The 15,452-nt window shown below is 51.4% G+C and overlaps 2 protein-coding genes across 2 annotated transcripts in view; one reads left to right on the top strand and one right to left on the bottom strand.

Moving 5' to 3' along the window:
• TUT4 (terminal uridylyl transferase 4) overlaps positions 1–15,452 on the top strand; it is a 215,245-nt gene that overhangs the window by 3,984 nt on the left and 195,809 nt on the right. The window lies entirely within an intron of this gene.
• GPX7 (glutathione peroxidase 7) lies at positions 6,656–14,630 on the bottom strand. The gene is made up of 3 exons (XM_062193341.1): positions 14,441–14,630; positions 9,659–9,920; positions 6,656–7,390 (listed from the first exon to the last, which is right to left on the bottom strand). The coding sequence occupies exons 1-3, from the start codon at positions 14,573–14,575 to the stop codon at positions 7,227–7,229; spliced, it is 561 nt and encodes a 186-aa protein (XP_062049325.1). The 5' UTR covers positions 14,576–14,630; the 3' UTR covers positions 6,656–7,226.

The raw sequence follows: 15,452 nt of genomic DNA, 5'->3' as shown, positions 1-15,452 counted from the left end.
CCGCAACTGCCGGAGCTGTGCTAATCCGAAGCCAGGAGTCAGGAGCTTCCTCCAGGTCTCCCACGCAGGTGCAGGGACTTGGGACAAGGACTTGGGCCAACTTCTACTGCTTTCCCAGGCTACAGCAGAGAGCTGGATTGGAAGTGAAGCAGCTGGGTCTCGAACCGGTGCCCATATGGGATGCCAGCACTTCAGGCCAGGGTGTTAACCCGGTGTGCCACAGTGCCGGCCCCTCCTCTGACTTTCAAACAAATAAATAATTTTTTTTTTTTTAATTTTTGACAGGCAGAGTGGACAGTGAGAGACAGAGAGAAAAGTCTTCCTTTTGTCGTTGGTTCACCCTCCAATGGCCGCCGCGGCTGGTGTGCTGCGGCCGGCGCACCACGCTGATCCAATGGCAGGAGCCAGGTGCTTCTCCTGGTCTCCCATGGGGTGCAGGGCCCAAGCACTTGAGCCATCCTCCACTGCACTCCCTGGCCACAGCAGAGAGCTGGCCTGGAAGAGGGGCAACTGGGATAGAATCCGGCACCCCGACCGGGACTAGAACCCGGTGTGCTGGCGCCGCAAGGTGGAGGATTAGCCTGTTGAGCCACGGCGCCGGCCTCAAACAAATAAATGAATCTTAATTTAAAAATGGTGATATGGAGTCTCCCAGATACACACCTACGCACACACACATTGAATGCCTGCCTTATGGATAGGAAAACAGACCCAGAGTGGTTAAATCACTTGGCTGCAGATACACACCCGTAAGTTACAGTCACCCACCCTCTCTGTGCTGGAGCAGTCACGAGCATTCCTGCAGTTGGAGGGGGTGAAGTCTGCCACTGGGCTAGCCTCGGCAGGAAGTCCATCCACAGAGTGCTCCGAACAGGGCCCACTGGGGCAGAGGAGGGTCTCGCTACTGCGGGAGGGTCGGGAAAGAAAGCCCCACCGTAGCTGGCAACAGGGAAGCTCAGTGGCTGCAGGCAATGGAGGTCAACACCATGGCCCCTCACTCAAGGTCACGCTTAAATCAATGGTCTGGCTAGGCCCCGTGGTGGCCCGCCATGGCTCCCTGGCCTCTCTCGGGCTGGGCCAAGCTGCACGGCAGCTGTGTCAGCCCCTGGCCAAGTTCAGGTCCCTACTTATAGTTGACCGCAGCTGGAGAAGCAAGTGACCCTGAGGGCATTGGCTCCCACTGAGTGCCAGCCCAGGAAGGATTCTTTCCCTTCCTTTCTAGACGGAGGCTCCTGTGTGTCATCCTGAGAAAACCGCGTCTCTCTGGCCTCAGTGGAACGTCAAACAGGGAGGAATTGTGACCCGGTGCAGGGCTCTCACTGCCAGCTGCGCTTGTCTTACTCTTAATGCGGCCACCATCTCCTTTTAGGTTTTCACGGGTTTCCTGTGTCGTCATTGTTTTGTGGCGAGAACATTTAAAATGTACTCTTAGCAATGTTGAAATAGATGAAACGTTCGTATTAACTGTAGTTACCCTGCTGTGCGATAGATCCCACAAAACTTGTCACCCTGGGTAACTGAAGCTTTGTGCTCTTTGACCAGTGTTTTCCCATTCCCCCAGTCCCCCGCCTCTGTGAGCGGCCGGTCTGTTCTCTGCGTCTGATTTGGTTGCTTTAAATTCTACGTGGAAGTGAGATCCTGTCCTGTTCGCTGTGCCTGACGCAATTCCCTCAGCACAGTGTCTCCCACAGGGCAGAAGTATCATCCGGGCTGTTGCAAATGGCAGCACTTGCTTCTTTTTAAAGGCTGAATGGTGTTCCCCTGCATATACCGCTTTATCCTAAGTGTGGGTGGGCTCTCAGGTTGGCTCCGTGACTTGACGATTGTGAATAGTGCGGTAATGAACGTGGACCTGCACACACCTCCTCAACATGCAGATTGCGAACCCCTGGGCTACGTGAGTACACCCAGAGGTGGGACTGAGGAAGCACATGGTGCTTCAGTTTTCAACTTTGGAGGAACCTTCATACGGTTTTCTGTAACGGCTGTACTAGCTTATATTCCCACCGATAGTGAACAAGGGATTCCTTTTCTGCACACTCTCACCAACACTTGCTATCTTTGGTCATTTTGACAGTAGCCATTTGGACAGGTGAAAGGTGATATCTCATTGTGGTTTTGATTTGCATTTCCCTGGCTGGTTAGTGGTATTGAACATTTTTTTCATTTGTCTATTGGCTGCTTGTGAGTCACCTTTTGAGAAATGTCTATTCAGGTTATTTGTTTTCTTGCCATTGAGTTACTTGAAGTCCTTATATATTTTGGCAATGAATTTTGTCAGATGTTTGGTTTGCAAGTAGTTTCTCCAATCTATAGATTGTCTATTCACTCTGCTGTTTTCTTTGCAATGTAGGAACTTTTTAATTCCATTTCTCTATTTCTTTTAAAGATTTATTTTTATTAATTTTGAAAGATAAAGTTATAGAAAAGGAGATAGATAGATAGATAGATAGATAGGGATCTTCCATCTACTGGTTCACTCCCCAGATGGCTGCAATAGCTGGCATTGGGCCAGGCCAAAGCCAGGAGATTGGAGCGTCATCCAGGTTTCTCATGTGGGTGGCAGGGGCACAGGCACTTGGGCCATTTTCTGCTGCTTTTCACAGGCCATTAACAGGGATTGGAAGTTGAACAGTTGGGACTCGAATCGGTGCCCATATGGGATGCCAGCTTTGCAGGCAGCGGCTTTACCTGTTACCCCACACCAGCCCCTGACTATTTTTGTTTTGTTGTCTGGGCTTTTGGGGTCAAATACAAAAAAAATCATTGCTCAGACCAATGTCATGTTGATTTTCTGGTTTTTTTTTTTAATTTTAATTTAAAAAGATTTATTTATTTAAAAGGTAGAGTTACAAAGAGAGATCCTCTATCCACTGGTTCACTGCCCAGATGGCTACAACACCCAGGGCTGGGCCAGATTGAAGCCAGGAGCCATTAGCAGGAGCCGAGTTTGGAAGAAGAGCAGCCAGGACTCAAACCAGCACTCTATATGGGAGAGTGTAAGAGGCAGCCTACAGTACTATGCCACAACATTGGCCCCTTTATTAGTTTTAAAATGCTGTTCTGAATAGCACAATGAAGCCCACTACCATCCTACTTTGTTCAGGCCAAAACATGAATTGACCCTCTGTTCCAGTGAATCCATGCTATATATGCTACCTGCCCCATGACAGTTGAGAGACCATATTTACATAACGTGTATTAGTGCATTGTTATGATTGTTCTACTTTATTATTAGTATATATATATGTGTGTGTGTGTGTGTGTGTGTGTGTGATTTGCTACTTGCTTCAGTTTCAGGCATCCCCTGGGGACCTGGGCACATACCCTCATGAATAATAGGGGACTACTGTAGTCTAAGCCCGTGGCAGATTGCTGAAATTCAGTAACAAGATTTAAGCAGGTTACTAAAATACTGATTAATAATTAAGGCTTAGAAAATAGCTAAACTACTAAGTGATAAGATATAACCTAGTAAATAAAGTGTTTGGTTTATAAGTAAGGTATTGGAAGATAGTTAAGATGTTAGCTGGAGCTGGTGTTGTGGCGCAGCACATTAAGCTGCCTCTGAAGCTAGCAACCCATATGGGCTCTGGCTGTTCCACTATTTTTTTAAAGATTTATTTATTTATTTGAAAGGCAAAGTTAAGAGAGGCAGAGGCAGAGAGGGAGAGAGACAGAGAGAAAGGTCTTCCATCTGCTGGTTCACTCCCCAAGTGGCTGCAACAGCTGGAGCTGGGCCAATCCGAAGCTAGGACCCAGGAGCTTCTTCTTGGTCTCCCACATGAGTGCAGGAACCCAAGGACTTGGGCCATCTTCCACTGCCCTCCCAGGCCATAGCAGAGAGCTGGATCAGAACTGGAGCAACTGAGACTCAAACTGGCTCCCTTTGGGATGCCAGCACTGCAGGTAGCAGCTTCACCCACTATGCTATAACACCAGCCCCATCCAGTGTTATTTTTTAGCAGAGATTTATTTATTTATTTTGAAAGCCAGAGTCTGTCTGTCTATCTCTCTCTCTCTCTATGGAGAGAGAAAGAGATATCTTTCATCCGCTGGTTTACTCCCCAGGTAACCACAACAGCCAGCACTGGGCCAGGCTAAAGCCAGGGGCCAGTCACTTTATCCAGGTCTCCTACATGAGTGCAGGGGCCCGAACACCTAGACCATCTTCTGTTGCTTTTCCAGGCACATTAGTGGGGAGCTGGATCAGAATTAGAGCAGCTGAAACATGAACTAGCATCCATGTAGGATGCTGGCATTGCAGGTGGCAGCTTAACCTGCTATGCCACAATGCCAGCCCCACAACTGTCCACTTCTGATCCAGCTCCCTGCTAATGAACCTGAGAAAGCAGTGGAAGGTGTTCCAAGTCTGTGTGTCCTTGTACCCATGTGTAAGACCTGGATGAAGCTCCTGGTTCCTGGTTCCTGGCTTTGACCTGACCCAGTCTTGGCTGTTGCAGCTATTTGGGGAGTGAACCAGAGGATGGAAGATTCTCTCTCTCTCTTCCCTTCTCCCTCTGTAACTCTTTCAAATAAATAACATAAATATTTTTTAAAAGAGGGAAAAAATCAATTAAATCCTTGCCAACTATCACCTTAGTCATTGGTTAGCCAGTATCTACTAACATCTTATTTTTAAATTAATCCCTTGGTTATCAGCTAACACTTGAATGGTTAATATTTGATTTTTATTAACATCTTTCTTTTTTAGGATTTATTTATTTATTTATTTGAAAGGCAGAGTTACAGAGAGAGGGAGAGGGAGAGGGGGAGAGAAGGAGAGAGAGAGAGAGAGAGAGAGAGAGAGAGAGAGAGAGAGAGAGAAAGAGAGAAAGAAAGAGATCTTCCATCCTATGGTTCACTCCCCAAGTGGCTGCAATGGCCAGGTCTGGGCCAGGCCAAAGCCATGAACCAGGAGTTCCTCTGGGTCTCTCACATTTTGGCAGGGGCCCAAGCACTTGGCATTAGCAGGCACATTAATAGGGAGCTGGATTGGAAGTGGAGCAACCAGGACTTGAACCGATGCCCATATGGGATGGCAGCACTGCTGGCAGCGGCTTAACCTGCTGCAGCACAGCACTGGCCCCTAAGTGATATTTTTCATAGGGTATTCTAGCATGTGTTAGAGGGCACTCAGGAATAGCAGAGAGCTGGTATCGTCTACAGTAATTCAGGTCTAGTTTGGAGTATAAAGCCCTCTGCTGGACTTTACATTCCTAGGGACAGTTCGCATACAATCTTTGGTTTCCAGAGAGGGGCCAGCCAGGGACAGGCAGGGAGGTGGTGCTCAAAATGCTTACTGCACAGCTCAGTCTAATTTGCTCAGAGCCAGGGCCTGTGCTGAGGATGCGTGTGTGAAGGGGAAGGCTCGGGGAGCGGGGGCTGCGTGGAAGGGCAAGCAGGTGTGTCAGGGAGAGGTGATGATTTCAGTTCTGGACGTGCTGAATTGAGGTGTTTATAAAGGCGCCCAGTAGGCAGGTGGGTAGGAGTCCAGGGAAGGCACAAGGGAGAGATCTGGGCATCATCAGGGTACAGATGGTCAAAACCCTGAGACAAAATGAGGTTGCTGTGGAAGAGAATATGGAGTGAGAAAAGCTACCACCCCGGGACCTCCAGGGAGACTGACAGGGTCTGTATCTGGGTACAGAAACACGTTTCTAGAAGGGGAAATGATGGGTAAGAGGGTACAAGCATTTTGTCTCAGAAGATATTGCCAAAAGTGTGTGGCACTTTATGGTCCAACAATTTATGTGAATGCCATTTGCTCACATCCTTACCAGTAGTAGATATAATTTAAACATTACTTCCAACTTAGATGAGGCCGAAATTGTTTTCATGTACTTATTGTTGATCTATATGCTTTCATGACCTATCCATATAATTTTTAAAATATTATTTATTTGACAGGCAGAGTTATAGAGAGGTCTTCCATCTGCTGGTTCACTCTCCAGATGGCCACAATGGCCGAAGCTGGGCCCATCTGGAGCCAGGAGCAGGAACTTCTTCCAGGTCTCCCACGTGGGTGCAGGAGCCCAAGCAGTTGGGCCTTATTCTGCTTTCCCAGGCCATAGCAGAGAGTTGGGTCAGAACAGGCGTAGGCTTAATTTACTATGCCAAGCACTGGCTTCCAATATTTTTTTTAACAGATCTATTTCTTTCTTTGAAAGGCAGTTATAGAGATTGGTGGGGGAGGAGAGTGGGAGGATTGAGGAGACACATACACACATATCTGCCATCTCTTGGTTCATTCCCCAAATGACTTCAACAGCAAAGGCTGGGCCAGGCTGAACCAGGAGCCTGGAACTCCATCCTGGTCTCCCACATGGGTGCAGGGGCCCATGCACTGGGGCCATCTTCCACTGCTTTCCCACACACATTGCAGGGAGCTGGATTGGAAGCAAAACAGTTGGGGCTTGAACCAGCGCCCATGTGGGATTCCAATGTCACAGACAGCAGCTTAACCTGCTGTGCCACAACACTGGCCTCCTTTGAATATCTTTTATTGTAGTATACTTTTGGTCAATAAGTGTTTATTGGGTAATACTGACTGGCTTGATTTTAAAGAATCCTGGAAGTCTTCATACCAAATTGCAAAGTATTTACTTCTAGAGAGTGAGAGTATAAAAAATGAGGGTATACTTCCATTTTTATTATATGTCATTCTGTATTTTTTGGATTTTTACAATGAGCTTTGCATCTTACATAATTTAAGAAACACACACACACACACACAGAAAGAAAGACAATGAGTAAATTTTTGTCTTGGCTACCCACTGGAAATTCATGTTGGGTGCAAGTTTTTATTGATCACAAGTTGTTCTTTGGTTTATATGCAAAAAACCCTTTTGAGTGCCTCCTATTTAGTTAGCACTGCCCTGGCGCTTCCACAGGGATTCCATCCTAATCCCCACAACAGCCCTGTGAGGTAGGAACTGGCCCCGTTGTAGAGACGGTTGCTTGATAGACTTCTGCTCGCCACGAATCTTCACTGGCCAGAAGTTTAGTGGCTGGTGATTCACTGGTCAAGAGCTCTCACTGGCCAGGGTTCCTATTGGTTGCTCTAAGATTCAAATCATCAGAACACCAGCACTCCTCCCCTGTAAGATTGATGGGGTGGGCGGGCTACGAGGGAATGAAGGCGAGGCCGTGGTCTCTCCCTCTGAAGCACCTTCGAGTTTTCTCTGGTCACAGCTGCACAGGCGGTGGCAGCCGAGGGCGCGGGGCTACAAGTCTTCTCGATTCCGCAGGATGAGCTTCCTCACAAGCGCGGTGATCTGGGGCCTGATCTCCTCCACCGGCACCGTCGGGTCCCACGCCCCGATCACCTTCCCATCCGGGGCCACCAGGTACTTCCAGAAGTTCCAGGTGGGCTCCTTCCCAGAAGTCTCTAGAGGAAAAAGGAGGAAGGAGAATGAAGTGTTTTCCCCTGGGTACCTGCTCCTGGAATTGGTGGAACAGTTCTGATGCCCAGGCCATACCCAGACCACTTAAATCAGAGTCACTGAGTGTAAGATTCAGGCATCAGTATTTTCAGTATTTTCCAAAAGCTTTCCAGGAGACTCCAGTGTACGGCCACGGCAGCACACGACTGCTTTAGGCTCCTGCCAAGTGCTTGATGAAGCAGCATCAAATCCTCCTTTATTAAGGACCTCAAGTTACTGGACAGTACACCCTATTCTGTAATTAAACTTCAATGACGGCCGGCACCATGGCTCAACAGGCTAATCCTCTGCCTTGCGGCGCCAGCACACCGGATTCTAGTCCCGGTTGGAGCGCCGGGTTCTATCCCGGTTGCCCCTCTTCCAGGCCAGCTCTCTGCTATGGCCCGGGAAGGCAGTGGAGGACGGCCCAAGTCCTTGGGCCCTGCACCCGCATGGGAGACCAGGAGAAGCACCTGGCTCCTGGCTTCGGATCAGCACAATGCGCCGACTGCAGCGGCCATTGGAGGGTGAACTAACGGCAAAAAGGAAGACCTTTCTCTCTGTCTCTCTTTCTCTCACTATCCATTCTGCCTGTCAAACACACACACACACACACACAACTTCAATGATGTCCAAGTGTTCATCCATGGGCTGATTGTGTCAGAGTAAGTGGGAAGAAGGGAAGTGCTAAAATAAACAGATTCTCAGCCCTTGCTTCAGTGGGTCTCAGGCTTATGCAGAGCAACAAGGAGAGAGAGAGAGAGAGAGATCTTCTTTTTGCTGGTTCACTCTGCATAAGCCCACAACAACCAGGGCTGGGCTGGGCCAAAGCCAGGGGTCAGGAACTCCACTGGGTCTCCCACATGGGTGGCAGGGACCCAAGTAATTGAGCCATCTTCCACTGCCTTCCCAGGCGTATGAGCAGGGAGCTGGATCAGACGCAGAGCAGCTGGGACACACACTGGCACTCCAATATGAACTGCTAGTGCAGCAAGCGGCAGCTTAACCTGCTGTACCACACTGATGTATTTTTAAGAGCTCCCTGGGTGCTTCTAAAGCAAAGCTGGGTTTGATCTCTAACTATGGTAACTGGGAAAGAACTAATAAAAACCCAAAGAGGAAAAGGCAAACATCGGAGGACCCACAGAGGGACGCGCAGATCTGCCTCAGTGAGGGGCCTTCTGTTTGCTATAATATAGTGCTGTTCATGCCGGCGCCGCGGCTCAATAGGCTAATCCTCCGCCTGCGGCGCCGGCACACCGGGTTCTAGTCCCGGTCAGAGTGCCGGATTCTGTCCCTGTTGCCCCTCTTCCAGCCCAGCTCTCTGCTGTGGCCTGGGAAGGCAGTGGAGAATGGCCCAAGTGCTTGGGCCCTGTACCCGCATGGGAGACCAGGAGAGGCACCTGGCTCCTGGCTTCAGATCGGCGCGGTGCGCTGGCCTCAGCACACCGGCCGCAGTGGCCATTGGGGGGTGAACCAATGGAAAAAGGAAGACCTTTCTCTCTCTCTCTCTCTCTCTCTCTCTCTCTCACTGTCTAACTCTGCCTGTCAAAAATAACAAAAAAAAAAAAAAAAAAAAAAAGAAAAGAAAAAAAGAAAGAAAAAGCATCTTAAAAAAAAAATACAGTGCTGTTTGTGTATCCCTTTCCATGAAGAGGTTGTGGGGTGGCGAGGTGGTGAGCGGTACAGAGGCATCCAGAAACCTGGAGGAGGCAGATTGAGCTCTAGAGGATGCGGAAGGCCCCAGGGAGAAAACAGGAGCAGAAGGACCCTATTCCGGGGCTGGAGAAGGGAACTATCCCAGAAATATGAAGATCTGGTCTTTTAGCTCGAAAGGTTTCCTTCCCACGGCCTCCAGACCTGGTGGTCTTTGACTCAGGGTAGGAGCCTCCTGTCAGCCATCTTGGTCAGCCTTCCCCACGCATGCAGCACCCCTGTCTGCGCCTTGATTTTTTTTCCCACACAAACTCAGCTAATTTACACGAGGCTACGTGTGAGGGCCTTGTCTCCTTCCAGGAGCCCCCCTGCCTGGGAAAACAGGATCCCAGAGAAGTGCACCGGAGTAACTCAGAGGGAGGGCTGGGAGGCAGCAGGTGTGCAGACTTCTTAACCCTCAGCTCAACCTTTGTGCTGGGTTACCTAGGGGCAGGGGCCCCAGCCAGTCAGCCAGCAAGCCAGCGCCTTCTGCTGCCCAGGGAGCTGCACCCGCGGCCAGTTCAGGGACCAAGACTCACCTATCAGGTACTTGAAGGCGGGGTGGGCACCAGTGCCAGTGACCGCGACCTTGCTAAACATGGGGAAAGAGACCCCGTAGGTGCGGCGGGCGAAGCTCTCGATCTCCTTGTTGCTGTCCGGCTCCTGTTGGCCAAACTGGTTGCAGGGGAAGGCGAGCACATTGAAGTGGCGGGGACCCAGGTCCCTCTGCAGCTGCTGCAGATCTCGGTAGTTCTGCTCTGTGAAGCCACACTCGCTGGCCACGTTCACCACCAGAGACACCTAATAAATAAACAAACACCAAGGTAAAGCTCAGACACGTGCACAGTGCAGTGACGAGGCAGGCGCTTGTACACGCCCTGACATGCCCACATAGGAAGCTCCTTCAGGGGCCATTGCTGTGGTGTGGCGGCTTAAACCATTGCCTGTGACCCAGCATGCCATACTGGCGCACCAGTTTGAGTTTGGGATGCTGTGCTTCTGAGCCAGCTCCCTGCTAATGCATCTGGGAAAGCAGCAGAAGATGGCCCGAGTGCTAGTGGTTCTGCCACCCACCTCTGTGACCACGATGGCATTCCTTGGATTTGGCCTGGCCCAGCCCTGGCCATTGTGGCCAATTGGGGAATAAACCAGCAATGGAAGATCTTTCTCTCTGTCTGTCTGTCACTCTGCCTTTCAAATAAATTATATCCTAAAAAAAAAAAAAAGTACTTCAAAAAGCTTATGGGAAAATGGAATTAAAAGTAGGCATTTGGCATAGCAGTTAAGATGCAATTTGAGACACTCCTATCCCATATCCAAGTGCCTATTTCTAGTCCTGGTTCCTCCACTTCTGACCTGGCTTCCTACTAATGTACACCCTGGAGGCAGTAGGTAATGGCTCAAGTAGCTGGGTCTCTGTTACCCACGTGGGAGACCCAGATTGAGTTCCAAGCTCCTGGCCTCAGCCCAGCCCTCTTGCCAGCATTTGGGAAGTGAACCAATGAATGGAAGTCTCTATTTCTCTCTGTCTTTCTGCCTTTCAGAAATTGATTAATTAATAAACTGTGCTTTTAATTTTTTTAAAGTTTATTTTGGTGCAAAAAAATGAAACCCATGCATAATTTTTGCATAAATAAATTTTCTATGAACTTTTAAAAAATTATTTATTTTAGCAGCAGAGAGAGACAGAGGCATAGAGGAAGAGGTAGAGAGACAGCTCCCATCTGCTGGTTTACTCTCCAAAGCCCCCAGCAGACAGGACTCAGCCAGACCAAAGCTGGGAGCTAGGAATTCCATCCAAGTCTCCCAAATGGGCAGCAGAGACCCAACTACTTGAGCTATCATCTGCTTTCTCAGAGGGTACACATTAGCAGGAAGCTAGAATTGGGCCTGGAGCTAGGGCTTAAACCCAGGCACTCTAATCTGGGATGTGGGCATCTCAGCAGCTGCCCCAAACACTTGCCCCCCAAGAAAACCTTTTAATTCCATTTCCCATAAACTTTTTGAGATAACCTCATATGTGACTCTTCTGGCCATCAATGCGCTCTCTCTCTCTCTCTCTCTTTTTTTTTTTTTTTTGACAGGCAGAGTGCACAGTGAGAGAGAGAGAGACAGAGAGAAAGGTTTTTCCATTGGTTCACCCCCCAATGGCCGCTGTGGCCGGTGCGCTGCGGCCCATGCACCGCGCTGATCTGAAGCCAGGAGCCAGGTGCTTCTCCTGGTCTCCCATGGGGTGCAGGGCCCAAGGACCTGGGCCATCCTCCACTGCACTCCCGGGCCACAGCAGAGAGCTGGACTGGAAGAGGGGCAACCAGGACAGAATCCAGCACCCTGACCAGGACCAGAATCCAGTGTGCCGGTGCCGCAGGCAGAGGATTAGCCTAGTGAGCCGCGGCGCCGGCCATATCAATGCTCTCTTACAAATACAAGAACACTCTGTACATATGCGAATGTGTGTACAATGCTCCCACCTATGCACAAACGCATGCACACAGGCACACATGAAATCAAGCATGCAGGGGCTTCCAGATGTGCACCACATATATGAACAATTTCCCCCATTAGTGGGCAGCATCTGCCCTGTTCTGCCCCGGCTGGTGAGAAATTGGGACTCTTTATTCTCTTCCCCAGTCTGGGGTCTTCCAGGAGCATTAAAGATAAGAACATTAGGCTGGCGCCGTGGCTCAACAGGCTAATCCTCTGCCTGTGGCACCGGCACTCTGGGTTCTAGTCCCGGTTGGGGTGACGGATTCTGTCCCGGTTGCCCCTCTTCCAGTCCAGCTCTCTGCTGTGGCCCAGGAGGGCAGTGGAGGATGGCCCAAGTCCTTGGGCACTGAACCCGCATGGGAGACCCAGAGGAAGCACCTGGCTCCTGGCTTCGGATCGGCACAGCGCGCTGGCCGTAACGGCCATTTGGGGGGTGAAGGTAGGAAGACCTTTCTGTCTCTCTCTCTCGTTGTCTAACTCTGCCTGTCAAAAAAAAAAAAAAAAAGATAAGAACATTAAAAGTTGCTTATATTTTTTAAAAAAGATTTATTTATTTATTTGAAAGAGTTACATAGAGAGAGGAGAGGCAGAGAGAGAGAAGTCTTCTGTCGATGGTTCACTCCCCAGATAGCCGCAAGAGCGCAGATCCGAAGCCAGGAGCCAGGAGCTTCTTCCGGGTCTCCCACGTGGGTGCAGGGGCCCAAGAACTTGGGCTATCTTCTACTGCTTTCCCAGGCCATACCAGAGAGCTGGATTGGAAGAGGAGCAGCCAGGACTAGAACCTGCGCCCATATGGGATGCCGGCGCTTTAGGCCAGGGCGTTAACCCACTGCGCCACAGTGCTGGCCCCAAAAGTTGCTTATCTTTATGAACCCACACCTGTGTGTCTACCCACGCTGTTGGAAGTGGGGATATCTTGTTTCTAGTTCCATCCCTGCAACCCACCGCTTGATTTTTAGAGACCAAACCACAGACACACACCAACATTTACTTAATTTACATAGATACTTACTACACAAGCAGATAGAGACTCTGAAGCATGCAAAGCAAGCTAATAAGCCATTCACACACACATACCACTCGCAGGCCACACTACACAACCCCACACGGTACACAAGCACACACCTAAGTGGTCACCCGCACACCTATACTCAACACTGGTCTACGTCCTAATGAGCTCATGGGCATAAACCATGTCACTCTTACTCATGGGTGCCAGCCAGGTAACAGGAGCCAGAAAATGTGTGCAGGTGACTCAATGAGCATATTTTCCAGGCAGCAGACCTAGCTTGGCCTAACTCATAGCCCCATTTACAGCTTCTCCGGACTGACCTGTTCCAGGTTTCTCTCTACATCTGGCTACTAGGAGCAGGGTCTCTGGAATGGGATTCTACCTCTGCCTCTGTGTGGCCTTGTTCTGTTTTTGTCCTAGCACTTGTTACTACTGAGAATCACCTTGTTCATTCTTGCTTCCTTGTTAACTGTCTCTCTCCCACAGAGAAGTTCCAGTAAAGCAGAAAACTGTTACGTTCACCTCTGTATTCCCAGGGTCTGGGTTGGTTTCTAGTATACAGTAGGCACTCAGTAATGAACGATGAATTAATGAGCAGCAGAGCTGGTCAGGTGCTAACTCTGGAGCTCTCTGGTGAGAAGCCGCAGAGAGAAAGAAAAGTGTGAATGGGAAAGGGCCCTACTCGCCTTGGCTCTGTGCCCTGAGTCGTAGATGAGGCTCCTGTCCTGGGACAGAGCACTCCGAAGCTTTCTAAGAGCTTTTACACGGTTGTCTCAAGTGGAACAACACCCCGGGGACAGTCAGGACAGGAATGACTGTCCCAGGACTCCAGCAAGCTCTCTCCAATACTTTTTTCCCTGGAGATGGCCTTGCACCCAGAAGGCTGACACCATTTTCCTGTGGTCTAGCCACAGGGGTCCCCGGGTCCATCTAGAGAGCAGCCTGGAAGAAGTCTTCACTCCAGCCCATGCCAGCAATGGGCAGTATCCAGGCCCCTCCAGGCCTGCCATGATCCCTCTGGGCCTACCGCGGCTTGAAGTGCTCCGGCCCTCCCCCTCTCTCCCTTCTGGCTGTTGGCTCCTGAGCCTGGATTAGGACTATTCCCTTTGTCTGGAATGTTCTTTTTAGTCCCGCAAAAATGCACTCTCATATCAAGGATTGCGCCCAGCTACGCCCCTCTCTGACCCCCTCTCGCCTCTCAGAGCTGATTCCTTCTTGGTAAAGAGGAGCCAGCCGCCTGCAGAGCTCCCGGGTCTGGGCCCTGCCGCTGCCTTGCACAGAGTTCGCCAGGAGGGAGGGAAAGGGGAGTGCACTCCCCTCCAGGCTGGTGGCCGCCTAGTGCCGCGTGGCCTCGTGCAAACGCTTCCTGTCTCTCCAGGACGGGGCCGTGGGAAGGTCCCCGTGCACCTAAAATGCTACCGCCCTCTCCCCGCACATTGCTCTCCAGTGTTCTCACTGACTCCGCATCAGCAACTGCCCGGTCCCCAACGTGGAACCCGGGGACGGAGAGGCAAAGGCCGCACGATGTTAAGGTGACTTTTCCCACACGCGGATGGCAAAGGCTGGGCCTGCCTGCCAGGGCCGGACCCCGCTGTCCCGGGCCGCCGGGAGCGAAGTGGGCGCGGGCTGCGAGTCTCGGGTTTCACTGCGCGCAGGGGCCGTGCCACGTAGTCGCGGGACGGACGCGGCTGGCTCCGGGCGGACAGGAGGCCCCGGTGCGGGTGCCAGCCGAGTCCGGGTGTTGAGCGGCCAGAGCCACACCCTGCAGGGCCCCAGGCCGCCGGCGCCCCCCGCAGGCCCTGCCCGGCGGACACGCACTCACCGAGCCGCGGTACTTCTCCAGCGACACCAGCTTGCCCCGGATGTTGACCACCTTGAAGTCGTAGAAGTCCTGCTCCTGCTGCGCGCAGGCCGTGGCCCACAGGAGCAGCCACGCCACCGCCACCGCCGCCACCATGGCTCTCCTCCGAGGGGCGGCGATGCAAGGCCAAAGACCAGGCGTGGGGAATCGGCGTGGGGGGCGGGAGGAGGCGGCCCCGCGAGGCAGGACGCGCCCCCTTCTCGTTTTTCCTCCAGCGGCGAGCTCTGGGCTCCGGAACTCAGTTTCCCCTTGGGTCCTACAAAAGCCCTGGAATGCGCCCCGGGGCCCGGACCCCAGAGCCAGGCTTTTAGGTTCTGACCACTGAGGGTAGGATTTTCTTCGTGGGGCTCCTGCTTGCTCCAGGAGGCAGCAACTTAGTGCAGAACGGGAGGCAGAAATCTGGTCTGAGACCTGAGCTTCTCATTCAGTGCAGCGCCCCTGAGGCCGGTTACTCCACCCCTGAGGGCCTCAGTTTGTCCGTCTGTGTAACGGGGCTAGCCTTCCAGCCCCTCGGCCCTCCAGCCATTGAAAAATGAATGTGACACACGGACAGCGGAATGGAGCATGCACGTTTAGGGATTTGAATGAATGTTCCAGGAACGGACCGCTTGGAGAAGCTGACGGCCTATTGGGGGTTGGGTTCCTGGGAAGCAGAGTGTAGGATGGGGATTGTAGAGCAGGATGTTAACGAGGGGGCACCCTAGGGATCCACAGCTGGAGTGGCAGAGGCAGGAGTGGAGAGCTCCCTGCAGACTCTAGGACTGGCCTGGCCGACCCAGCAGGGGCTCTGGAGCTAGAATGGCCCATAGGAGCCCTTTTCCCCCAAGATGAGTTAAGATGGCCAGGCCTAATGCCACTGTCTTCATCCACGTATTGGATGTGGAACTATCTGGGCAGGGCTGTGACAGGGGCAAGATGGTCCTACCCCAGTAGGGGCTGACAGCTAAAGGTTTTGTGCTGACAGCACTACCAG

Source organism: Lepus europaeus, chromosome 5 (assembly GCF_033115175.1).
Source record: "Lepus europaeus isolate LE1 chromosome 5, mLepTim1.pri, whole genome shotgun sequence".
In the NCBI taxonomy this organism is placed as follows: domain Eukaryota; kingdom Metazoa; phylum Chordata; class Mammalia; order Lagomorpha; family Leporidae; genus Lepus; species Lepus europaeus.
Note: the sequence above shows the minus strand (reverse complement) of the source record. Positions and strands in the feature narration are given on the sequence as shown.